Source organism: Syngnathus scovelli, chromosome 6 (genome assembly GCF_024217435.2).
Source record: "Syngnathus scovelli strain Florida chromosome 6, RoL_Ssco_1.2, whole genome shotgun sequence".
NCBI lineage: Eukaryota > Metazoa > Chordata > Actinopteri > Syngnathiformes > Syngnathidae > Syngnathus > Syngnathus scovelli.
In genome coordinates, this window is record NC_090852.1 from 19751854 (window position 1) to 19776491 (window position 24638).

Genomic DNA, 24638 nt, shown 5'->3' on the forward strand with positions numbered 1-24638 from the left:
CTGGAACGTGCGGCATTTGACTAAGAGGTAGGCAACAGCTTTTTGGAGCGCTTGCTGGTGACATCACAGCACAGGTCAATTAGGAGGCGGGGCTCGGGCGTGGTTGGTCCAGCTACATGTTTTTAATATGATCAACAGGAGTAGAAAAACAACAGAGAGAAAAAAAGAAGAGTAGGAAACAAAACCGCATCCAACCTCTTAAAAATGATTCCTCTGTACATTATTTACACGCATGCGCACGGCACGCACGCTACAGTACAGCAAGACACTGAGGGGGAGGGAGGGAGGGAAGGAGGGAGGGAGAGAGGGAGCGAGGGAGGGAGGGAGAGAGGATACCTGCCCGCCTGCCGCCATTCTGTGTGAAGGATGTACCACGGTGTTTCTTCTTGTGGTCTTCAAGACAAACGGCAACTGAGATGAAGTTCCATCCTTGAGCGTCAGGCTGTCGAGGGGGGCGGGGCTAGCGGCCGCCCGCCTCCCCTCCGGCGTTGCGGCGACAGCGTCCTTGCGTGATCTGGTCACGTCCGGGCGGCCGCGAGCCTTTTCTCACCTCCTCGGGGGCGGGTACATGGACGGCGCCGACGCCTGCTGGCTGGCCACCATGGCCGGTGACGACAAACCTGACGCACACACGCGCGCGCGCGCACACGCCATCACAATTTTGCTGGACAAGCTCGGCTGATGACATGAAAGTGGACATCTACTGGCAATGAGGAAACCAGGAGGGAAGCGGGGAAAGAGGAAGCAATGGAAGGAAGCAAGCAAGGAAATAGGAAGGAAGGAAGGAAGCAACGAAGGAAAGAAGGAAAAGGTCAGATGAGGAAACAAAGCAAGGAATAAAGGGGGGGCTAGGTGCAAGCAAAAAAAAAAAAAAGGAAAATGCACTGGCAAAGTTGAGTTGTCACCTGAGGCATAGGCCAGGTCATACTGTCCGGCGAGGAGCGGGTAGGCCAGGTGGTGGTGGTGGTGGTGGTGCGAAGGCGGCGCGCGCTGGGCCGGCGACGAGCGCGGCCGCTCGCCGTCTCGCTCGCGTTCTCGCTCATGCGCCGGCGTCTTGTCAGCGGTGGGCGACTTGCTCTTGTAGTGGCTGGCGTGCTGCTGCAGGAGCTCCAGCGCTTTGGCTTCGCCGCTTGTCGCCGCCGCCTTCACAGTGGGGCTGGAACGCGCCGCTTTCTCGCCGCCCTCCTCGGCCGCCGCCTTGCCGGCGTACGACGAGAAGGAGTAACCGGCGGCCAGGTAGGAGCCTGAGGAAGCACACGCGGGCGCTAATCTCATTTCTTTTCTGCCTTTTCCTTCTTTCTTGTGTTGGTTGGTTGGTTGGTATTTTGTCTTACCGGGGTAGTTCTGCATCATGACGGAGGGCACGCCCCGGTAGCCGGGGTGGCCGGGCTCGTAAGCCTGCCCGTAGGCGTAGGGTCCGTGCATGTAGGGCATGTAGCCTTGGTGCTGCGCCAGAGGGGCTGCAAACTGGACGTGGGGGGGCCGCGCCTCCTTGGCCGCCACGCGCTGCTGCTGCTGCTGTTGTTCCTCTGAAGGCGGCGGCGCCCGGCCCTCCGCCCCCTCCTTGGCCTCGTCTTTGTGCGACGCCTCCTTTGGCCGCGGACGCTCCTCCTTTGACTTCCTGTCGCGCTCGCGTTCGTCCTCCTGCGCTTTGGGGGCGTCCGAGTACTTGTTGGGGTACACGTACGGCCACAGGCGGGCGTCGGGTTCCTGCCAAAAGGAGAGCGACAAATGGCAGTTCTATTGACTATTGGTTTGAGAGTGAAGCTTTTTGTCAGGTGTGAGCAGTTGTACCTATTTCCAAACTTTGGCAAGAAAGGCGGTCATACCTGTCTGTACCACATGGCGGCAGCGGCGGCGGCAGCGGCGGCGGCAGCGGCAGCATCTTCTTTGGCTTGATGGCCCGCCTCGCTCAGCTTCATCTTCAGCCCCTCAGGGGGGGCGGCAGCAACCTTGGGGTCGTCGCCCTTCACCATGATGACGGACTTAGCTGACTCGGGCCCCGCCGCCTCCTTGGGCTTGCCTTTGGCCAGCTCGGCGAGGGCGGGGGCCGGCGTCAGGGTGGGCGGGCCAGCCGAGGCTTTGGCCTCCGCCTTCTTGTCGGCCAGCCGCTGGCGCTCCTCGCACTGCTGCCGGTAGGCGGGGCTGGAGGCCAGCAGGTGGGCGTGGTAGGCCTGGTCGGGCGAGTACGAGTAGGGCTGGCCGTAGTACTGGTTGTAGTAGAGGGGCGGGGGGGCGTACACGTTGGGGCGCTGCTGAATGACCGACGGCTGCGGGGGTCCCGCCTCAGACTTCCTGTCCTCCGGAGGCTCCACTTTCACCTTGACCCCCTCGGTCACCTCCGGTTCTTCCTCCTTCTTGGGCGCGGCGGTAGAGGCGGGGCTGGCGCCAGCGTAGGCGGTTGGGTAGTAGGCGTCATAGGTGGGGTAGTAGGGGGCTTCCTTGGCGGGCGGCGCTTGAGGGGGATACAGGGCCTTCTTGGAGTCAGGCTCCGTTTTCACCTTGACGCCCTCCGCCTTTCCTTCACCGTCCTCACCCTCGTCAGAGATGTCCGAGTAGGCGGGGCTGCTGGTTTGGAGCGACATGCCGTCAGTACCGTTCTGCCCCACGGCGCCCTCCGCTCTGCCACCGCCGCCACCCAGGGAGGGGCTAGGCGCGCTATCCGAGAAGCTGTAGACTTTGTCGGCCGCCGCCTTGATGCTGGCCAGTCGGCTCTGCTGAACTTCAGAGGAGCCGTTGAGAAGGGCGTCGCCCGCCTCGGCATAGCCCTCCTCTAGCCGCGGCCCTTTGGGGCTGTCGCCCTCCCGCCTCTTCTTGTCTTTTTTCTTCTTGTCTTTGGCCAGGGGGCTGGAGGAGGGGTCCACCAGAGAGGGGGTTTTGGATTGGCCGTTCTTTGGGGCCGCCGCAGAGCCCGGCGAGGGAGAACCAGCTCGCGAGTTGTAAGAGAGTGGCACGGAGGGGCCGGCAGGCGGCGTGGGCCGACCGGGCTTCACTCCCTTCGGGGTGGTTTTGTCCGTTTTCCCGCCGGCCGCCCCCGCCATCTTCTTGGCCTTCCTGTCGTCCACGCCGTCGTTACTGGCCTCGTCCGTCAAGCACTCGGCGTCCGTCCCGTCGGGCTCGCCCTCGCCCGTCCTCTTCTTGCCGAGCTTGGGCGGCTGCTTCCCCGGCGAGGGCGCGTCGAAGCCCCGCCCTTTAGGTGTGGCAGAGCGGGCCGGTGAGATAGCGGCGCCGTTGCAGGAGGCGGCGTCGGGGTGGTGGCCCGACTCGTCGCCGTATTCGCTGTCTGCGTCGTGCTCGTGGTGGGCACGCGCCTGGTGGTACTTGAGGCCGTTGACGTGCTTGTACTTCTTGTTGCAGTTGGGGTGGGGGCAATCGATGAGCACCGGCGACGGACACACGCGCTCCAGCGCGGCCGCCTCCAATTTACCGGCGGGGAGCGAGTGGGCAGCGCCGGTGGAGTTGCTCCGCATTCGCTTGGACGCTTTGGTGTCCTCGGAGCTGGAGGTGGGCTCCATGTCCGAGGCGGGCTTGCTCTTCCTCTTGGCGGAGGAGCAGGGGCTGGCCTTGGCGTCCTCCCCCGGCCCGGCGGCGGACGTCTGGCTTCCACGCCGCCCTTTGCCGTTGGTGCCGGCGGCCCCGCCGCGGGTCTTGCCGCTTCCTTTGTTGTCCGACGACGTGCCGTTGTCGTTGGCGGGCACGCCACCGGCCGGGCGCATCCGCTTGCCTCGGCCGCGCCCGCCTCGCATCTCCACGTCGCTGGTGGGAGAATCGCAGAACCTGAAAGACATGGGCAGAGCGCTCAGCACGTGCCGGGCGGGCGCTCGGCTTTGCGCCCAAACCAACCTGGGCGGGGCCCAGTCGTGTCGGGTGCAGTCTAGCAGGGTCCCCACGTACGTCTTGTTCCGCCACGTTACGTTCACCACCAGCATGCCTGCATCGCACGCACACAGTAACATATTAGACGCAACCATTTCTAGTCGTGTTCGTATCACGGCATTGGTGAATGAAATGTGCATCGGCCGGACCGTCTTCGGTCTCCTGCCACACGATGCCCTCCAGGTTGACGCTGGTTCCGGGTTCGCAGGGTCCCAGGCACTCGGGCTCAGTGGCCTGCGCCGCGTCGGCCGTGTTGACCGCCAGCGAGCGCGTGCGCACCATGATCTGCTCGCACGGCGACGAGATGTCGCTGTTGGCCAGCAGGTGCAGGGGAGGCGGAGCCGGCGTGGAGCCGGGCGACTCCATCTGGAAGGGGGAGACAAACACCAGCAAGCGTGAGCCTTTGGAGGTCAGCATCTTGCGTAAATGTCAACTTTTGGGGGGAAACTAGCAACAACAGGCAGAGACCGACAGACCGTCAAATGTTGTCGAGGTGTCTCCGACCTTACCGTGTCCCCACACAGCATCTTCTTCAAGTTGCGGCACTCGCCGCCGCCATCCATGTCCTCGTCCTCATCGTCCTCCTCCTCGGTCGTCATGGCGACAGGCTGGCCCATCCCGGCAGAGTCCAGAGCCACGTGACCTAGCAGCTCGGCGATGGGGGCCTCTGCATTCTGCTGGCTCTCGAAGGGCCCGCTGCGGGGGAGAGGGGTCCCGGTCGGCGCCAGCGGTTCCTTGTCCACCTCCATTTTGTCCTTCTTAGTCTTTGCCGACATACCGTCCTTGTCCTTCTTGACGACCGGCGGGACCCGCATGGCTTTGCCGGACTTGTCGCCCCCCTTAGTCAGACCCGGGTTGAGACTGTGGGCCGCCACCGCCGGATCCCCGGGCCGACCCGGCAGCTCCTTCTTGACGGCGTCCAGCGGCGGCGGGGCCGTCTTGCCGCCGTCTTTGGAGTTTTTAGTGCGCTTGGATTTGGATTTGCTGTCTTTTCCCTGCCCACCACCGGCAGGACTGACGAATTTGATGTTGTCGGGCAGAGCGGTCACAGTACCGGGGGGCCCGGCCGCCGGGCCGCCCTCCTTGCTGCCTGACATCTCCAGTTTGTCCTTCTCCAGGTCGGCGTCCAGGTCAATGATCAGATTGCCCACACCGATGTCCCACTCATCGCCGCTGTCGTACGCGTCCACCGCACTGGAGTCCGCACCTTTCCCGCCTGCAGGGCCGCTGCTGAGGGACATCTTAGTAGGGGCGTCCCGGAGCGCCGCGAGGGGGTGAGCGCAGGAGGGCCGCGCTCCTCCCAGCCAGCCGCGGGACGCCTGCTCAGGGCTGGACCCGGCGCCGCCGCCCCGCTGCCCGCATGGCCTCCTGCGTGACACAAGACGTTTTGATAGTAAATACACGCTCTGCCCCTGCTACAGCTGCGCTACATCGACTTCATTTTCCATCCAGACGACATTGACTGCTTTCCCCGGGATTGTATTTATAAAATACTCAAGGTGCAACAATGGACTGATTACTCAGAAACTCATTATGAAGAAAAAATCCTGATTTTGATCATCCATTCACAGTTTAGTGACCTTGCTTCGCTTCAACTTGTCCAATTCCTTTCGGTGGAGTATAATCCGTTTCCTCAAAAAACGATCAACACATTATCAAAATAATCAATAGTGGCAGTGTCTCACCACAAGTTCAGCTTGCACTTCGCACACACTACAGAAACTACTCGAATGTATCAGTCTACCTTCTGATACGTCTATTTGAATGGCAAATATACTCTCAATTTTTGTTGGAACTTTTTATCGCAAAGAATGAACCCAAACTATCAACACGTCTAAATATGTGTCGAGATAAAAGTTTGAAATGAACACGCATATTTTACGTCACTTCACTAGCGTCATATTAGCCAAATTAAGAACCTTTGGTGGCTTTTGCTTACCGGGGCACTATTTATACAAATTTTATGCTGGGTTGGACGAAAAAGTGAAGAAAATGCAAACAAGTGCCTTACGACGAGCCGTTAAGGCGGATGCCAACACCCGACTAGCTCGCATGCTAAGTAGCTAACAGTTAGCATGTTAGCCGAGAGAAACCGTCGGCCTCGCTGTCACTTCAGCGCAAACGGGCACGCCGAGAAAAGCTCTCGGCTCCGCCGGGTGGGGACCGCTCGCTTAAAATACGCGTAACGACGGCGACCGCTGCGGCAAACATCGAATATTGAGCCGAGACGAAGCTCGATCTACGGAGGCTTCCATCATCGAGGCTCGCGGTGGCCCGCAGCTAGCCTGCTACCAACGCGGCTAGCGAGATCCATTGTCGGACGCGTCAGTTTGACCGAAACATCCCAAGTTGAACATGCGGGTGCCGCAATAACATCAATTCACCTCTGCCGCATTGATAAGCTCCACTTGGTGGTTTAAAAGCAGTGTCAAAGTTACACTCGGCTACGAGCGTTTACTTGCACGCTCTCTGTAACATCATCGCAAGTCGTTATTTGCGACGTGACAAGCTGTCGTAGCTTCCAAATATAACAAGTGAACACACTCACATTAGTAGAAAGCTCCCATGTACAGAAAAGCTCGACAGGACCTTGCCTAACTGGCTTATTGGTAGCAAGCAAATCGTCTTCACTTGAGAAACAACCAACCAAGCGGCTCAAAAACAAGCTGGGATGCTCATTTCGGCCCAAGCACACCAAGTTGCCTGAATGTCATTGTAACCCAAGTGGCGTGATCGTTCAGCGGGGAAAAAAGATATCGGGAATACTTAAGCGAACGTGGTGGCAACGAAAAGAGCAAGTGTCAAGTGCGCATATTGGGGCAGACAAGGACGTGTCCGACGATGGAAGCAGAGCGCTTAGCTCCCTGCGTCTGCAGACAAAGACGGCAGCGGCTAGCCCGCCGAGCCAGCGAGCAAGCATCCATAGAGCGAGAGAGCGAGCGAGCGAGCATCGCTTGCAGTCCGCCGCCAAGCCCCAGACGGCGAGCGCCCGTGTCCACTTACTTACCCCGCTCACAGTCCCGACGCGGCCCGTTTCACGTGCACTCCATAAGGCCCGGACAGGCCAGGCGGCGAAACGGGTGGAAGGAAGAGTGGCGAACGTGCTCCTGTTTTGCTGGCTGACTGGCTGGCTGGCTGGCCTCAGTGGAGCGCCGCCGTCACACGGCCCCGGGCACCCACCGACCTGCGCGCCGCCACCAGACGCACATCGCGCATTCAGTGAGTCGGACTGGCGCAACAAGGGACGGAGGCCGGGTGTCCCATGGGTGGCTAGGACGGTCCCGCTTAGTCGCAGAGTGCAAATATTCCCCTTGGAAATAACGTCAAGAGCGCACGAGAGAAAGCTGCGGCGCGGCGCGGCTCCGCACAGGACTGCTCCAAGGCGAGTGAAACCCGGAGCGCCGGAACGGACTCACGCAGCTGAGCCACACGGCATGGATCAGCCTCTCGCTGGAACGGATTCCAACAGAGGTGGTCGATCGAGCCGCGTTCGGACGATTCATTCTCCGACGGCGACTTTTGAATGTACCTGGTGAAAAAGTCACATTTCAATCCGATGCAAACATGCATTTGAGTGCGCTTCCAACGTAGCAGCCGTGGCGACATGTACTCCAATAAAGCAAAACATTTTGAAAATCGAAGGCCTGTCCATTTTTAATGATTTTGTAATTCTTTTACATTTGGTAAGGAAACATTGTGGTCGAAGTTATTTGTCATTGTTTTTAGTCTTGACTGCTGTCTTCGTCACAGTTATTGTTGTCAATGTACATAACATTTTGCTATTGTTATCTGCAATTGTTTAGCTGTCGTGGTCGTTCCTATTCGTGTCCTTGTCACCGTGACTGGAGCTGTTGTCATCATTGTTGTGGCTGGCTCGTCACGGTTATATTTGTCGTCATCTGTGTCTTTTTTTTTTTTTCTTGGCGTCATCCTAACGTTGTTTGTCGTCACGTGATTTCCACAATGAAGCATATTCTGAGGCACTTAGTTGGCGGAGATGGAATATTTGTCCAAATTAATCCATGAAACGAAGTCACACAATCAGAGCTTGTCCATTTCAAAATAAAAGTTCACTCTCACACACTTCGGCTTGGCGGAAGGTTCCATGTTAATGACATGAGGTCCTTGTCGGCGGAGTCATCGAGTGACAACGTTGTGACTGACACGTGAGCAATAGCTCGCCAGGAATGGGACATAGTGACTTTCGAGGAACGATCCTTTCTATTTGTCTTCATTTGCAAACAACACTGGTAGAGATTGATAGAAATTAAAACGTTGCATATTGATTTAGTTTCATTTCCTCATTATTGCGTGAAATCATTCACATGATCAATATGGTGAGATAAATGAATATCATTTGTAAGCGTGTAGCAAAGTGGGAGCCCTTGGCATGAATTAGTACAGTAAAACGGCGTCACTTTCAAAAAGGTTGGCAAGTCATGATTTCGTGCTATCTCGACACTGCTTTGTTTTTGTAGGTAGCACGAGGTCATTCATTGATTGCGATGCCAATTCATTTTAGTCAATAACATCTGGCAGGTGTATTGACGTCTGAAATTTGGGCCACGTCAACTTTGGCATGGTGCAAACTGGAATTGGAAAAGTGATTTTTTTTTTTTCCTAGTGATTGAATGTTTTGCATTAAGCTCGTTTAAAAAAAAAATAGAGATGTAGACAGACAGAATACGTATTCTAAAACGGTAGAACGGATTCATGACTAACGTGGATGTTGAGTCCGGCGGCTCGACGTGCCAATGCCGTGCTGTTGTTCGCCCTGTTGCGCTTGTCATCTGAGTGCAGCGTCTCCCGTACGATCAGACCAAGGTGGCGATCCGGCAGCCGGCCAACCACTGCCAACGCGCCATTGCGACCGACCGACCGACTGACTGCGCCTCCTCCGATAACGACGCCAGCGGACCGACGTTGGCAAGATACGGACGGAGCTCAGTGGAAATCGACAAACTCCTCCAGGCTGGCGGGTATCTGCTTGCGGTAGGCGATGCGGTGGCGCCGCACGGCCCGCGCGGCCAGGCACTTGAGGCTCATCTTCATCTGCGTCTTGAGGAGGATCTCCGACACGCCAGTGGTGCTCTTGTCCAGCGGCGTCTTCTTCTGCTTGTTGGTGCGGTCCGTGTGCGCGCCCGCCTCCACCAGGCTGATGATGATGGCGTGCAGCGTCAGGAAGTCGCTGATGGGACGGTTGTACTGCACGATCACGTGCAGCGGCGTGTTGCCCTCCTGATCCACCGCGTCCACGCGGGCCCCGCAGTCCAGCAGCAGCTTGGTCACCTGAAGAACAAGGTTTGATTGAGTGGGCGGGACATACATACGAGGTAGCCAACTAGCATCTGCTCACCTGCGCGTTGGGGAAGCCGCACACGTCGTTGGTGTGGAAGTCGTCGACGGGCGTGCTGGAGCTGATGGCCAGGTGCAGGAGCGTGGTGCCGTCGCGGGCCCGCGGGTCCAGCCGGACCACGTCGTACACGTGCTTGTTGATGCGGGTGCGCTGGCGCTCGTCGGCGCACGACGTCTTAGTGGAGATGCAGGCCAGGTAGAGGAAAGTCAGCATGTTGGACTCGTAGTTGTCGGCCGCCTGAGCCAGCTCGCCATCGGGCGCCGACTGGGCGCGCGCCATGCTGCGGCTGATCTCCAGCGCACTGCAGCCCAGGACCTGCTCCACCTGCACGCCACAAAAGGCGTAAACATGTAGGACTTGGCTTTGGACAAAAGGCTGAAAGAAAATATGAGGAGAGGCGGCAGACAAACCGCGTCGGGGGCCAGCCGCTCCTTCAGGTGCAGCATCTGCGAGAAGACTTGGGCGAAGCGCAGCAGGTCCTTGTGCGTGTTGCGGTGGCCGCGCTGGCGCAGGCGCAGCGCGTGCAGCCACAGCTTGATGCAGCGCTCAAACTCCATGTTGTCGGCGTAGACGGCGCCGCGGTAGATGATGGGGTGCGAGACGTCGGCGCTGTCGGCGCCCAGGATGCGCTCGCGGATCATCAGGCCCTCCATGTGCAGCGCATCGCGGTCGGCCCCGATGGCCTCCAGCTCGGCCGGCGTGCGGCACTCGGGCCGGCCGCCGTAGGCCTCGGCCGGCGGCAGCGGCTCCTTGGCCGGAACGGCGTCGCCGTGGCGCTGGCGCTCGTCCATGGCGGCGCGCAGGTAGCGGTAGGTCTTGCCGATGTCGTAGTTCTCACGGTCGTTGGCGAAGGAGGCGCCCAGCAGCTCCAGCGCCTCCACGCGACGCGCCGGCTCGCAGTTGGCGTGCGCCAGCAGGAGCTCCACCACATCCTCCTTGCAGCTCTCCGCCGCCACCTTCAGCGGCGTCATGCCGTGCCCGTTGGCCGTCATGACGGCGTTCCGCCGCACCAGCTCGGCCACCACGCCCAGGTGGCCGGCGTCGGCGGCGAAGTGCAGGGCGGTGGCCCCGCAGTGCGCCCTGGCGTCGGGGTCGGCGCCGCGCTCCAGCAGGAAGCGCACCACCTCGCCGTGGCCCTTGTAGGCGGCGATCATCAGGCAGGTGTTGTTGTACTTGTTGGTGATGGACATGTCGGCGGCGTGCTCGACCAGGAAGCGCACTATGTCCAGCCGCCCGTCAAAGCAGGCCGCCCGCAGCGGCGTGGAGTTGTTGACGGTGGTGTGGTTGACGTTGGCGCCGTGAGCCACCAGCAGGCGCACCACCTCAAAGTGGCCAGCCCCCGCCGCGCACCACAGCGCCGTCGCTCCCTCGATGGTGTAGCTGCGGGAGCGCGAAAAAGGACACGGGTCAAACGGGCCCATTCCGACGGACCTGTCTCATATGTATGTGCACTCGCACCCGATCAACTTTTTATTTGCCCCACTCTGCCCTGACATCATCCAGCGACCAGTCCATTGTCCCTAGTGACCACTCAATTCGATGAGCAGTCCAGTGCTCGGCTTGACAACATGCACCTTGCAAACCTCAAATCAGCTCTTGAACGGCTGCTGCCCACCATCCGTAACTTACCCGTCGAAGCGCGTGCTGCCGAGCTGCTCGGGGTCCACGTGGTAGTGGTCGAGCAGCAGGCGGACCACCTTGTCGTGTCCGTTGCGGGCGGCGATAATGAGCGGCGTGGACCTCTGGCCCGCCTGCTGGCTGACGAAGCCCAGCAGGAAGCGAGTCTCGGCCTCGCTGTGGTTGAGCAGCAGCGCGGCCAGCGTCAGGACGCGACCCTCGCCGGCCGCCTTGTGCACGTAGCCGGCCAGAGACTCCATGCGGGCCCTGAACGTCGCGGCCGCGGTTGCTGCCGCCGTCGTCGCCTCCGCCTTGCTCGTAACTTCTGCCCGCGACGTCCACCCGGCGGCGGCCAGCCGCCTCCCATCAAAATGTCCGAGCGAACTCTCGCGCACGCATGAAATGCTGCTGGGAGTCTCCGTGGCGTTGAGCGTCCGAGCCAGGGGAAAGCGGACGGCCAGAAGAGTTCGTTAGTCGCCCGTCCGACGGTTTCAGGTTAGCCCTGATGCTAGCTTGCAACGGAGAAAGCCAGCCGCTGCGGTCCACGAACACGATTTTTAAAAGAAAAAGAAAAGCAGCAAGTCCTTTCTTGTCGTTCGACGAGTCACACACGTCTATTGTTGAGCTATATTAAAAAGTATCAAACGTGTCAAATGGAGTCAACAACAAGTCCAGGCAGCACTTTCACTTCACGCTGGTTAGTTAGCAACAAGCCGGAAGTCAAGTCCGACGTGAAAATACGTCCGACTGGCGACTGGAACGTTCTGGCAAGAGCAAATGTTCCATGCATTACCACTTCTGGTGGGTGACGTTTTACTTCCTCTCTGGATTCCAAATCAAAAGCGCCAACACCACCACCATCGGTTTTGAACCTTTTTGTTGAAAATTCTCATCGGCTTCGCTCTCTTTTTTTATTACAAATAACTTCGTTTATTGTTGTTAAAAATTTATTTAAAAAAAAAAAAAAGACAGAGTTTTGAAGGCACTAGCAGTGGATGGGACCTGCAGTATATTATCTGTCACCCAGCTCGACCTGTCATTGAAGCAGATGAATTGACATCGGGCCAGACGTAGTTTCTAATTTGGTGCCGCCATCTATTGGCCGAGCGCCAGAACGCACTCAAAAGTCAGACCTATGATTCCACGATGAGCTCACTCAACCGGGGCGCAGAGTTCGGCGTGTCGAGAGCGTCCGAGGTTTTCGCTGTAGTCCATAAAGTCGCTGAGTGGAATGCCACCGGCGTGCGCGTGATGAGGCGATGCAGGAGCGCGCGTGGGCCCCGCGGCGAGCCGCAGCACTTTCCGGAACTTCTCCTTGAGGCGGGTTCGGAAATCCCGGCGCAGCAGGCAGTAGAGCAGCGGGTTGAGGCAGCTGTTGGCGTGCGCCAGGCACACGCTGAGCGGGTGCGCGTACGTGTGCGCCACGTAGTAGGCGCGGTCCCACTGCAGCAAGTTCAGCTTGACCAGGACGCCCCACAAAGTTACGGCCTGGTTGGGCAGCCAGCACAGAAAGAAGGACAGCACCGCGATGGTGATGGAGCGCGTGACGCGGGCGCGTCGCCGTTCGGCGCCGCGCGCGCGCAGCAGCCTGAGCAGCAGCAGGTAGCACGCGCACACCACCGCCAGGGGCACCACGAAACCCAGCAGGATTTTCTGCAGGTGGTAGAGCGCCAGCCAGGCGCCTCCTTCGGGGAAGTCCAACAGGCAAAGGCACTCCCCTGCTACGTGACGCACCGTCGAGAAGATGGCGGCGGGAGCCGTGGCCACGGTGGCCCCCGCCCACAGCGCGCCTGCAGCCCAGCCCGGCGACCATGCGCGCCCTCGCCCCCAGCGCCCGCCACCCCGCGGTCGCAGCGCGCGCGCCACCGAGCAGTAACGCGTGACGCTCATGGCGGTGAGGAAGAAGACGCTGGCGTACATGTTGAGCACGGTGGCGCTCAGAACCACCTTGCACATGGCGTGACCGAAGGGCCAGCTGAAGTCCAGCAGTGTGTCCGCCGCCCAGAAAGGCAACGTCAGTGCGAACCCCAGGTCCGTCGCGGCCAGGTTGAGGATGAATACGTGGACGGCGCAGGCGCGCCTCCGCCTTTGCCCCCCGCCGGGACCGCGCGCCTTGAAGAGAGCGAGCACCAGCAGGTTTCCCAGCAGCCCGGCCGCGCACACCAGCGAGTACAGCGCTGACACCAGCACGCGCAGGGCCGCGGAGCCATCCGCAGAAGCGTCCGCCGCCGCCGCCGTCGCGTTCCACGGAGCGCTCGCGTTACCGATTTGCACCTGCGGCGCGGCCATCACCGCGGGCGCGCATCACACCCCGCCAACTGCAGGCCGCGGCTCATGTCGGCGGTCCTGATCCCTTCGCGCCTCACGTCCGAGACACCCTCTGAGCTTGACTTCGCCCCGCACCCGACTTCATGTTCACTACTCTGCTCGCCGCTGCAGCGCCATTTATACCCATGCGCGTGCACGGGGAGGCGTGTGGACCAGAGTGGCAGCCCTCGATGGAGCAAAGCACCGCACACACGCGCACATGTGTTCTTTTCCCATCAGTGACAAAACACACACGCACGGGCGCGCGCGTCCCACAAACACACGCGCACATGCATACGAGGGTTGTTTTCCCATCATTACCGGCAAAACACACTTCAATCACACGCACACATAAAACATCTTACAAAGAATATTCGGGACACCATTTGCTCTTAAGTACTCACGAGGATGAAGGTGACGGTGAAGCTGAGTAGGAGCATGAGAGTGAGTAAGATGATGCCCTCATTTGCGCACTGTAGTCGGAATGAAAAGACTGAGAAATGGCTTCCCGCGCGGGCGCGCGCGATCTTTTCAACTGATTCAATACTTAAGTGAACAGCGGCTGAAGCGCACATTCCAAATACAAAAAGAAAGTTTGGCCAACTTCCCGTAAACTTGACACAAATTAAAAAAATATATAAATAAAGCGCACCGGATTAATTTCCTGTATGCGCTCGCGGTTGTGTTTGAGGACAAACCAATATTTCACGTCACTTGTGTTGTGTTGACTTGAGCCGCCGCCGCCGCCGCTGCTGCTTAATGAGCAAACAAAGATAAGGAAGGCAGGCCCCGTTCGCACCTGCCCTGGAAAACAAAATAAAAAAAATCCTTATCACTGTGCAGCTGGTAACACCCGCCCGTCTCTTTCACAAAAAGAAAAACATGTCAAGATTTAGGATCATCTCTATATTTTTCAGATGGCACACAAAAAGAAGGACGTTCAAAATTGCAAGGTCCAGGGCAACCACACAGAGAAAGAAAGGCAAATCAGGGTCAATGTCAAGCAGGGCGGTCGCCAGATATCATCCAATGGCCTGCAAAGATGGCCCTCGGCCACAGGGAGACTTCTGCTTTTAGCGCCATTGTGAGCTCAAGTGACAAAAGCAACCCAGGTAGAAATCTTGCAGACTTTATTATCAACAAACTGCTCCTGTTTAAACCTGTACACAATAATTAGAGCAAAAAGTGGACAGAAGCAAAAAAAAAAAAAAAAAACAACCCTAAACATCCTTTACAAAAACAAAACAACCACTTTGCTTAGCGCAAAATAAAGCAGGTCTATTGGCCACCACAAGAACCAGAAGGAGAACCAGAAGTCTGTCACACGCCGACGACCGCTCCGACAATGGCACGCGCGAGCAACGACATCCACTATGCGACAGGACGCCACGGCAAGACCGAGTGCAACGTCACGCCGCAGTGACATCATCACCGGGCTCCCGGGAGCTCCGATCCTTTGCCGCGAGCGCCCACGCGCATGCAAGAGAACCAAAACAAACGGCGTCCTCCTCGTCAAAGGGGACGGCGGCGGCGGCAGCTATGCGGGTGTCACAAACGCCATTGGAGCAGAGGACGTCTGCCCACCTAAACCAATAAATAAGGCCAATGAGCTAACTAGCGACTCTGATAGGATATTTTGTCGTGTGCAATGATTCCAGAGACACTTGGATGCTCCGCAGTGTGCTCGCCCCACCCATAGCGGACGCCGCCGCGTAACAAATGATTTTACAAACTGAAAAAACAGCCAAATGGTGACTGCAAAAATGTTTTTTCTGTGACAAACACTGCGCAGTGCTGCGCTCTTTCCACGACAGTGACGTGGGAAGACTTTGACTTCACCATTGCAGACAATCACGGCGCAGTGCTGGTCACATGTGATGACATCACAAAGCAAACGGCAGGTGTGCCGAAGAAGAAGAAGAATGTGCAGGAGGCGGACGGGGCTGCGTTGGCACCGCCCGCCTGGCAGTCCCACAGCAGTAAATCAAACACACCTCACACGCACACAACCAGATTGGGGCCGAGTCATCGTGGCGCGGCAGCGCAGAAGAGCAGGTCATGTGGCATTTCTCTCTCTCGCTCTTTTTTTTCTTTTTCTTTTCTTACACATTTACACGTCGGGCTCCCTCACACGTCTTCTCCTCCGGCCCCACCGAGCGGCACGGAAAAAGAATCAAAATCAAAAAAAATAAATGGGAAGGTCCTCCGGCCGTGGGCGGGGGGCTAAGAGAGAGTGGTTGACGTCCATTTTGAGCGTTCCAGGAGGGTCTTTGAGAGGCGGGGTTCCTCCTGTGGGCGTGTCCATAGCCGCAGTGGGCGGGGTCTACCTGTCCTTCAGCTCCTGGGTGACGCGTTTGGTCAACCTCCCGCACAGCAAGCCCATCAGGAAGAGCAGCGCCACGCTGGCGCCCATCATGCTCAGGATGTAGTTCTTGGACGGGGACGTCAGCACTTGCGCCGCCAGGTCCGAGAAACCCTCCGCCGGCGCCACCTGCGCCAAACGCAAATGCGGCGTCATGTGGCTCCGTCCCAATTTCAAGTTGGCGGGCTGGCGGGTTAGCCATAGCTACCTTGGCGGCGTAGCTCCACATTTCCAAGCGGTCCTGAAGTCTTTTCTTGCACTCGGGCTGCAGCCGCACGCGTTTGTCCTGCAGCGCCTCCATTAGGCACGACATCTCTGCGCACACCAAGCATCAACTCCATCTTAGGGCTCATGAAGTCAACAAATTTTCAAGGCACACTTAAAGCGTGAAACGACATGATTGTACTCACGGCGGCCCTTCCCAGGCGGGATGGCGGCGCAGTGGTGCTTGATGTCAAGCGCGCAGGCCGTGTGCAGGACAGGGTCCACAAAAATGTCCGCCTTACTCTCCTTCAGCATGTTCAACACCTCCTGAAATCAAAAAGAACAAAAACAAAGTGGCAGCTCAGATTTTGGTGAGAAACACGCGCTCGTTCGGAACGAGCCAGATGTCGTCGATTCCGCCTCATTACGTTCTTGCAAGCGTCCTGTTTGATCTTCAGCAGGTTGATCTTCAGACATTCCTCCACTTGACCCGTCTGCTCTTGAGCCGCCGCCTCTTCGGGACACAGATGCGTGATCTGAACACGCACACACGGACATTAGCTTAGCGTGGTGCTAAAGCAGCCGGATGCAGGCGGAGGGGTTGCGAACCTCCTGGGTGCAGTGGAGCTGGAGCTGAGGGTCCAGTCGGTAGTCCAGCGCCGACTCCTGCAGGATGATGCGGATCTGGTCCTCGCAGTCGGACGACAGCCGCTGACAAAGGCCAGACGAGCGCTCGCGTCACAAGACGAAGACGGGAGCCGGGGCCGACGAGAGGGCCGCGCGGTTCTGACCTGGTCGGCGTACTTCAGCTTGAGGCAGGAGATGACTTGTCCCTCCAGCTCGTTGTCGGCCGTGGCCGAGTTCAAGATGGGCTGGCAGAACTTGGGAATGTCGGCTTTGCACGCCTTCCTCAGGATGGGGTTCAGACGGAAGTCTGACCAACAAACAACGCAAATCCAAAAGCGTCATTTCAGGCGAAATAAAGAAATGACTGGAGGCCACGCGCCGCCCCACCCCCACCTGTATTTTGCGTGATCTGTCGCTTGGTGATCATCTGCTTGCACTTGGGATCCATCAGCTCGCTATTCTTGTTCTGCTTCAGACACTGAAGGACGTTCTTGCCTTCGGATTCGGTGCAAAAGCGCTGCACCAAAAACAGGGGTCACAAAAGCCAAGGGGCAAAAACCAGCCGGCGCGACCACACGTGACGTACCCGGATCATCTGCTTGCAGACCTTCATCAGCTGATAGTCCAAGTCGGGATCCACCATCTCCACTTCTTGGAGCTTGAAGATCTTTTGCCGACAGCGCTGGGTCAGCTGACGCTTGTTCTCCTTCAGACACTCGATCACCTTTGCACGTTACGTGTCACGTGTCAAATAACATGTCAACACGTACGTGTGTGTGCGTGTGTGTGTGCGGGCCCCGACCTGCGCGTTTCCAAAGGCCACGGTCTGGCACAGGCGGTTGATATCCGGCTTGCACGAATCGTACAGTTCCGGTTCTAGCCGGATGTCCTCGGACTGAGGACAAAAGGCACAAAGTCGTCTCGACGCGGGACACAATGACAGCACGGCGCAGTTTGGACGTGACGAGCGCCGGCGGGCGGACGTACCATTTCCACTTCCTCCACCCGAAGCTGCTTGCGACACTTGACGGACACGCGCTGCTCCTTGACGTCCTGCAGAGTGTCGTTCCTCACCGTGCTGCTCAGACACATCACCACGTCCACCCTGGCAGACACGCGACATCATCACGCAATCCGTCGCACAACTCGGGGCGGGGGGGGGGGGGAGGAGGAGGACTTACTTCTTCTTGATGTTGGGACAAAGTTTGAGGACGTCCTCCTTGCAGGCCGTCTTGAATTTGTAGGAAAAGCGGAAGTCTTTGACCTGGATCTGCTCGCACAGAGCAAATGTTGGCGCCAAACGACACGAGCAAAAGACAAAAGGCAGAGCAGAGCGTGTGCGGGAAGCTCACCAGCTGGAAGTGCGTGACGCCCACCGAGCACTTGTCATTCATCTCCTTCTGGTGTTTGTTGCGCGCCAGACACTCCATCAGGTCTCCGGATTCAATCTGGTTGTCGGCCACCTCCTGGGAAGCGGGCGATGGTGGGGGCGTGTCAACCGCACAATGACATCATTGGCCGGAAGAAGGACACTTACGTGACAGTGGGCCTGGATGACGGGTTCGCAGGCTCGCATCAGGAGCGCCTCGATCTGAATGTCCTGAGCGCGCCACAAAAGCACACAAGCTGAAAACAGTCTCCAAACACAGTAGCGCCATCTTGTGGCATACTGGTGTCAAGCACCCGTGCTGCGGTGAGGGAGGCGCTTTTATGAGGAAGGCCGGAGCCAAAAGTAGTGCTTCGCCGTCCGTCATTTTGTGGGTAATGATTAACTTTCTTAAAATAACATTTCCTGTTATGATGGCTTGGGAGTAGCAAAAACACTATGTGGCAATTTTTTTTTGGGGGGGGGGGGGGGAAATTCCAACCTACCTCGGACTCGAGCTCGGTCAGGTTGCCCACCACGCTGCGGCAGTCCGGGACCAGGTCCTCCAGGTGGTCCTGAAGACACTCCAGCTCTTGTCCCGAGTCGGTCTTCTCGCTGCACCACTTGCCCAGGTCGGTCATGCAGCGCCTCTGCAGCTCGGGGTCCAGCTTCACATCCAGCGCCCTCTGGTGGAGGATCCTCTGCACCTCTACCTTGCAGTCGCGCGACAGCTGCGGCGCAAACATCCACACAACCGGCGATCACAACCAAGAGAATGACACCTTTCACATCTCACCGCCCCTCGCTTTGTTCATTTCCAGCTCACCCGCAATTAGCCAGGACACCTTAGCAGCGCCATGGTTTCAAATTTCACAAATACAGTGGTGCTTTGAGATACGAGCGCCTTGAATTTGGAGTTTGAAGAGACAAGCTTTTCCTGACTCCAATGTATATTTTGTTTGGAGATGCGAGCAAAAAAAATTGGAGCTTATGAGTGCGCTTCGGACCGCAGCCACTAGATGGGGGCAGCGCAATTCAAGAAGTCAGTCACTGCCAGTTGTGTCAAACTGCGAAGTTGGCCCACTCGGAAGTCAAAGCACAGAGGGTCGATTAGAAGGAACGACATCATTTGAGGGAGGAGGTTGCCCACATGACAGTTGAGCAAATCACCACCTCTATTATGAATCAACGATCGGTTACCCAAATTTCAGCCATCATGTCCTCAATTTTGAGAAAGAAAAAAAACCCCAACTTCCTTTTTGTCCACATGAAAAGTCAAGTGCATCTTGAAATAGGAGAGCGTCTGTGAGAAAAGACTGCAATTGAAAATGGAGGCTGCCACCAGATTGGAGTTGAGTGTACCATAAAAAAAAAAAAAAAAAAGCCTAAACTTTTGGTTTGGAAAGTCCAAGTTCTCCTTGGAGTCATTGACCAGCCATCTAAATTGAGATTTGAGTTTGCATGTGGACAAAATAAAATGCGTCGTCATCGTACTCACAGTGGTGTTTCCTTCTTCAGTGACTTGGACCGGGCGCTACGAGAACACGTGGCGGTCAATGAGCGAGCGTACACGACGCGGATGCCCCGCCCCCTAGACTCACGACAAGTGGAAAAATCTGCCACTTTGGTTTTTTTGTTTGTTTGTTTGTCATCATCTTTGTCTGACAAATCAAACAAAAAATCTGCGCGAATTTTGAAAGAGCTCACGTCTACCTATAAGCAGCGCAGCCACTTTGCAGGCCCCGCCCACCAGCCCAGCGACTCACTCATTCATTCACTCACTCACTCACTCACCCTGCGGCCCTGCTCCACTGATCGGTAGGCGTGGCGATACAAGCAGGAGAAGATGGCGCCGGGCGGCATCATCTCGCTGGTCTCGTTCCAGCCGTGCGTGTGGCAGAGGCGCGCCGCGTCGCCCTGGCACTTCTTGTACAGGACGGGGTCCAACCTGCGGTGGGCGGGGCGGGTCAGGGGGGGTCGGCACTCGGCCCGCAAACGCTCAGTTCGGCCCTTGGCTTACTTCCAGTCCCGAGCGATGAAGTATTGCAGCTCCAGCAGCCGATGCTCGCAGTCCTCCACCATCTTGTCCGTGTAGAGGTGCTCCATCAGACACGACAGGATCCTGAACAGGCATAAAGATGGCGGCGTCAACGCGGCCAGCACAGAGAAGGAGCCGGCCGTCTTTCGTTTTTGTCTGACATAGGATCGCCGTTGCGGATGTGCTTGCAGGCCGTCTGGATGACCGACTCGCAGGCCTCGTTCAGCGCGCGGTCGATGCGGTAGTCGGCGCCCGGGTCCGCCTCCTGGATCAGCGTCTGCAGCTATGGGACCAAACCCGCAAAGAACCACAACCGGCTTTCAGCAAAAGTCAAACAGGGGCCGGGCCGGGCCGGGCCGGGCCAGGCAGACTCCGCGTCTGGACTGACCGCGCGCTGACAGTTGGGGTCGATGGCGTTTTTGCGGCCGACCCGCATGAGGCAGTGCAGCGTGCGGCCTTTGCGGTGCAGACCCGAGCAGTCGCTCTCGATCTCGGCGCGGCAGTGCAGCACGATCTCGGGGCTGAGCGAGAAGTCCTCCATCAGCATGCGGCGGTAGTCCATCATCTCGCCCTGGCACTCGCCGCTCACCGTGCGACCTGGCCGCAAACACAAAGGCCAGTTGGAAGGAGGGCGGCGGCGGCGGCGGCGGGCTTGCGCCAGAGGCTAAGCGGGCACCTCGATGCACGGCCGACTCCAGGCAGAGCAGCAGGTAGGAGAGCCGCGCCTCGCGGGCGCGGGGCACGCCGCTGTCGGTGCTGCAGCGGTACTTGCGCAGGTCCGACTTGCAGGCCTTGGCCAGCGAGTAGCTGACTTTGTAGTCCTGGGCGATCAGCTTCTGCCTGGTGGTCAGCGCCTCGCGACACTGAACGCACACACACACGATGATCCTCATGCGTTTGTCGATTTGAAACGAGTGAATTCTCGCCATGCCCAGTTTGGAAGCAGAAGCGGATCGGGAGTGAAGCGCAAATGCTAAGTAGGGCAAAAATGCTATTCACCCTCTCCGACATGGCCTCCTCAAACTTGTGATTGAAGAGACACTTGTAGACGCGACCTTCGCCCGCCAGCGTCTGCACAAACACATCAAGTTAGTTTGGGTTTTCCAAGGCCAACGCCAGAAAGGAAGGCAGACTCACGCTCTCGCAGAGGCGCTCGCGGTCGTCCCGGCAGGCAAAGTAGAGATATCGGTCCAGGTGGAAGTCGTCCGAGGAGAGCTCGGCCACGCGCATGATGTTCTTCTTGCACTCGTCCTTGATGGCGTGCGCCCCCGGCCGCTCCTCGGCCTCGCGCACCAGGCCCTTCTCCAGGCACGCGATCACCTCGCCTTGCGAGTGGACGTCCTGCGGCGGCAAAAAGCGTCCGTCCGGTGGGTCAGACGGCCAGCTCGGACGGAGGGTGTAAGCGAAGGTTGGTGCTTTGCCACCTTGTCCCCCGTGCTGATGCTGCCGCAGTGCAGCGCGTTGATGTCGTCGCGGCACTTGTCCACAAAGCCGCAGATGAGATGGTAGTCGCTGAAGACGATGCTGGTCATCTTGGTGACGTACTGCTTGCACTGGTAGTCGCTGATGTTGGCGCGGTGGTCCACGAGGCACGATACCATGTATCCTTTGCCCAGCTCTTCCGCCGCACACTCTTTAATCTGCAGCCCAACCGGCAGCGTTTTGTTTGTTTTTTTGGTTCGCTTTTAGCCGAGCGTCGACGCCGAGCGGACTGACCTCGGAGATGGTGGACCTGCACACCTCCACGGCCACCGACTCAAACTTGGGGTCGGTGGTTAGGTTGAGCTTGTAGTTCCACAGCAGCTAGAGCGCCAAGATAGACGACAATGATAAGAAATGAGGTTTGGCGGCCGGAACACATTTGGGGCTGGCCCACTTACATGGCTGCATTCGGGCGCGATGTCCGAATCCTGGAAGACACAAAAAAAAAAAAAAAAAAAAGAGAGCGAGAGTGAGCCGGCGTTGGTATTCAAAGTTCTTTCCTCCGTCTTTGTGGTTTTGTTTATTTTTTTACTTTCTTCAAAGTTAGACTTTTGATGAACTTTGACACTCCTGTTTGTGAATAGCAGCACAGCAATTTCAAAACAAATTTGCTTCCTTTAAAGAAAATGCACACCGAAACGATTCGGCCTCAATCTGATCAGCCATTTCTGCCTCTGCGGTCACATGACCCACTCTTCAAAAGTCCAACACAAACGCAACGGCTCGGATGAAATCTTCACGGCCGATGCTAAGAGCGGGTGGAACCGGTCGGACGCAGCATGGCGAGAATGCTGGCTGGCTGGCCGGCCGGTCCAGTCCAGCAGCATGGCGTTCCGCTCGTCGCCACGACATTCAAGGTCACTTAAGGTTTGAAAATAAAACCAAGCGTGCAATTTGCCCTGGTCTCTTTCCGTCTATTCTACGCATGATGAAATCTTTTGCACAATGTGAGCAGACGCCTTCTTTCCACCGAGGTCTTCATCTTCTTCCTCCCATTGGACTCCACGTAGACCAAACCACAACACGCACACACCCACATACACAATGTGTGTCTAAAAGCGGTACAACGCCGCGCCCACCAGCCCGGCCGTCGGCCCGCCCATCAGCCTTTGTGCTGAATGAGATCCGATTGTTTTACAAACTGTCAAATCTCCATGATGGTTACAAAACATGCTTCCTAACCGCATGTCGGACAAAAATGTATGTACAAGACGCAACATTCTAAACAAGTTATGATGACGCTTAGCTATGTGCTAGTGGTTCCTCCGCTAACGTGGCATCTCAAACATAGCAAAAATGTGTCCTGGGCTGGCTCGAACGTGGACATTTGTCCATTGTCGTTGGCCGTCTCTCCTGTTTGTCTATTCCAGGACATTGATCTAGAAATAAAGCGGACTGAGCGATTTTTACGATCGTGCTAATCTTGTGTCAACGTTGCGACTTGCGAGCACGCACGAAATGCCTGAGAAGGCGCTCGCTGCGCCGTTGCTTTGCCCTGCCCTGACAACACGCAAATTGATCAGATGAACAAAAACGTCCCCGTACGACTTAAGTCACGTGTGTCACATGGGGGCCGCCGAGTCGCTGCTTTGATGTTTAACTGGTGAACAATTGTAAAGAATCAACAATTACATAAAAAAAGATTGCAATTTCACATGACTTTCTGTTACATGCCCAGTTCAAAACAAATGTTGACTCATGATCCATTTTTGAACGCGTGTTGTTCCAGACCGAATACAGATTCTGGAATTGAATTGAAATTAATCTGGATCAAAGCCTCAGTTTGTTATTGTTCGATTTCAGCGGCGTAAGATTGAATAATATTTCCCTTCCAAATCAAGATGATTCGGATCCCATCAGTTTCCTGGATTTCAAGAATAACGTGATCACTCGACACCCAAATGAATGTGGGCGTCCGTACTTTTGCCACCTTCAATTTCTATGACGATTCGAAGGATTGGCCCAATAGTTTAGGTTCGATGGCCTTTCTCCTCATGAAGAAATGTTGCAAGGAGCACCTATTCGAAATATTTGGCCCATCGCTGATCACTTTTAGGATATTTAAGTGACACGAAGCGTTTCCCAAACAAAACCAAGATCGCCAAACTCGAATTGCTGCTCGTCACACCTGAGCGAACTCCTAGCGAGCGCGGATGTTTCTTTCCCGTATGTCGGCGATGTCAGGTCATCGCCAAGAAAACATTGCTCATGGGTTCACATGAGCGACTACAGACAGACTCGTCGTGCGCTCGATTCGGCCGACACATTTTGCCAAATGAGTCTTTTCGTCTGTCTCTCATCAAGCTTTTTGAGGCTCCCGACGGCGGCGCTTTTCGCTCCACTCAATCGAAGTTTTACACAAAGTCGGCCGGCAAGAGACGTCGACAACACGATAAGAAAAGCATTTAGAGGGAAAAGCAGCACGCCGAACAGCAGCGCAATAGGCGAATGCCAAGTCGACGCTATAAAACTAGTGGTGCGCTCGATGCTACTTGTACAAGAGCGTCGAAGAGGCCGAGTCGTCCCAATCGCGATGGGAGTCCCGCGTGACGTCCTGTGTGTTACGTGGGCTAGCAGGTGGCTAACGGAGGCGGCTAAGCTTGAGCGGGCACTCCCCGACCGACCGACCGACCGACCGACCGACCGCCGCTTCCCAAAGCCCTGCTCGGGCAGCAAGCAAGCGACCAACCAACCTCCTTCTTGTCCTGGAGACACTCCAACACCGCCAGGTTGTTGTTCCACGTGTCCTTGGCGCACAGTCGCGTCAGGTCGTCCCTGCACACCGCCTCCTCGGACAACTTCCAGCCGGCGGAGCGCTTCCGATGCGCCGAGGCCGCGCCGCCGACGACCGGGTTCCTGTCAGCGGCGGCGGCCGCGTTGACGGCACCGGGCGGATTCTGCAGGTTGGCCGCGACGGGCCACGCATTGGCGTCCGCTCGACACGGCCAGAGAAGCGACGAGCCGCTCAAGAAAAGCAGGAGGTGAAGAACACGTATGCAGTCGGCCATCTTCAGCCTGCTGCTGCTGCTCGGCTGCGGCTGCTGCGTTCAGGGACGCTCGGGAATGTTGCACGCTTGCGGACAGGCAGCGAGGGAGAGGGAAAGGGAAAGGGAAAGGGAGGGCGCACCCTTGGGCCGGGCTGCCTGACCGTGGGCGGCTGGCTCATAAATAATTCATAAGCGCGTGCGGCGGCTCAAATCCGATACACCGAAGAGAAGAGCGGCACCCCAGGGCAGACGTTTTCGTTTGCCAATTACAAGGTGTCACTCATCACTCAAAGTTATCAATCTTTCAGGGAAAGAACACTGTCAAGTGAAATTTGTCATACGTCTTTGAATGAAATTTCGTGATGACATGTCCATTAGACTGCCATGAAATAAATGTGTTCATCTCTTTTCTTTGC

General features: G+C 57.1%; 4 protein-coding genes across 5 annotated transcripts; all 4 read right to left on the minus strand.

The window, feature by feature from the left end:
* Positions 1-100: 100 nt before the first annotated feature.
* Positions 101-7276, minus strand: LOC125970758 (zinc finger protein 609). Its single transcript, XM_049723361.2, has 8 exons — positions 6884-7276; positions 4386-5244; positions 4026-4242; positions 3844-3931; positions 1830-3777; positions 1335-1710; positions 906-1244; positions 101-620 (listed from the first exon to the last, which is right to left on the minus strand). Exons 2-8 carry the CDS (start codon positions 5115-5117, stop codon positions 547-549), a joined length of 3774 nt encoding a protein of 1257 aa, XP_049579318.1. The 5' UTR covers positions 5118-5244; positions 6884-7276; the 3' UTR covers positions 101-546.
* A 227-nt stretch (positions 7277-7503) lies between these two features.
* Positions 7504-11706, minus strand: fem1b (fem-1 homolog b). The gene is made up of 4 exons (XM_049723384.2): positions 10862-11706; positions 9643-10612; positions 9233-9556; positions 7504-9165 (listed from the first exon to the last, which is right to left on the minus strand). The coding sequence occupies exons 1-4, from the start codon at positions 11107-11109 to the stop codon at positions 8821-8823; spliced, it is 1887 nt and encodes a 628-aa protein (XP_049579341.1). The 5' UTR covers positions 11110-11706; the 3' UTR covers positions 7504-8820.
* A 102-nt stretch (positions 11707-11808) lies between these two features.
* LOC125970775 (relaxin-3 receptor 1) lies at positions 11809-14122 on the minus strand. Its single transcript, XM_049723402.2, has one exon. It carries the CDS (start codon positions 13136-13138, stop codon positions 12002-12004), a length of 1137 nt encoding a protein of 378 aa, XP_049579359.1. The 5' UTR covers positions 13139-14122; the 3' UTR covers positions 11809-12001.
* A 147-nt stretch (positions 14123-14269) lies between these two features.
* Positions 14270-24341, minus strand: LOC125970760 (Golgi apparatus protein 1). 2 transcript variants are annotated; one of them, XM_049723366.2, is made up of 26 exons: positions 23929-24341; positions 21634-21663; positions 21470-21556; positions 21178-21393; positions 20891-21094; positions 20753-20824; positions 20430-20616; positions 20142-20350; positions 19915-20036; positions 19736-19837; positions 19510-19663; positions 19214-19249; positions 18222-18446; positions 17887-17949; positions 17702-17815; positions 17531-17619; positions 17337-17454; positions 17152-17244; positions 16936-17073; positions 16743-16866; positions 16514-16656; positions 16332-16433; positions 16151-16258; positions 15929-16049; positions 15727-15833; positions 14270-15647 (listed from the first exon to the last, which is right to left on the minus strand). In XM_049723366.2, the coding sequence occupies exons 1-26, from the start codon at positions 24241-24243 to the stop codon at positions 15480-15482; spliced, it is 3447 nt and encodes a 1148-aa protein (XP_049579323.1). In that variant the 5' UTR covers positions 24244-24341; the 3' UTR covers positions 14270-15479. The 2 variants fall into 2 exon arrangements, with proteins under 2 accessions (XP_049579323.1, XP_049579324.1); XM_049723367.2 differs by lacking the exon at positions 19214-19249 and having other exon boundaries at positions 23929-24340.
* Between the last annotated feature and the right edge of the window lie 297 nt (positions 24342-24638).

Bases quoted from the DNA above. Each gene is read 5' to 3' on its own strand.
- LOC125970758 (XM_049723361.2), bottom strand. From the start codon at position 5,117: ATGTCCCTCAGCAGCGGCCCTGCAGGCGGGAAAGGTGCGGACTCCAGT. The intron at 3,932-4,025 runs GTCCGGCCGATG...CGTGCGATGCAG, and splicing joins GTGGCAGGAGACCGAAGACG to GCATGCTGGTGGTGAACGTA. The intron at 1,711-1,829 runs GTATGACCGCCT...TCCTTTTGGCAG, and splicing joins CCGCCATGTGGTACAGACAG to GAACCCGACGCCCGCCTGTG.
- LOC125970775 (XM_049723402.2), bottom strand. From the start codon at position 13,138: ATGGCCGCGCCGCAGGTGCAAATCGGTAACGCGAGCGCTCCGTGGAAC.
- fem1b (XM_049723384.2), bottom strand. From the start codon at position 11,109: ATGGAGTCTCTGGCCGGCTACGTGCACAAGGCGGCCGGCGAGGGTCGC. The intron at 10,613-10,861 runs GTAAGTTACGGA...GCGCTCCCGCAG, and splicing joins GGCAGCACGCGCTTCGACGG to CTACACCATCGAGGGAGCGA. The intron at 9,557-9,642 runs GTTTGTCTGCCG...TGTGGCGTGCAG, and splicing joins AGCGGCTGGCCCCCGACGCG to GTGGAGCAGGTCCTGGGCTG.
- LOC125970760 (XM_049723366.2), bottom strand. From the start codon at position 24,243: ATGGCCGACTGCATACGTGTTCTTCACCTCCTGCTTTTCTTGAGCGGC. The intron at 21,095-21,177 runs GTGGCAAAGCAC...TTGCCGCCGCAG, and splicing joins GCATCAGCACGGGGGACAAG to GACGTCCACTCGCAAGGCGA. The intron at 19,250-19,509 runs GTGAGTGAGTGA...GTGTTCTCGTAG, and splicing joins CAGTGGAGCAGGGCCGCAGG to CGCCCGGTCCAAGTCACTGA.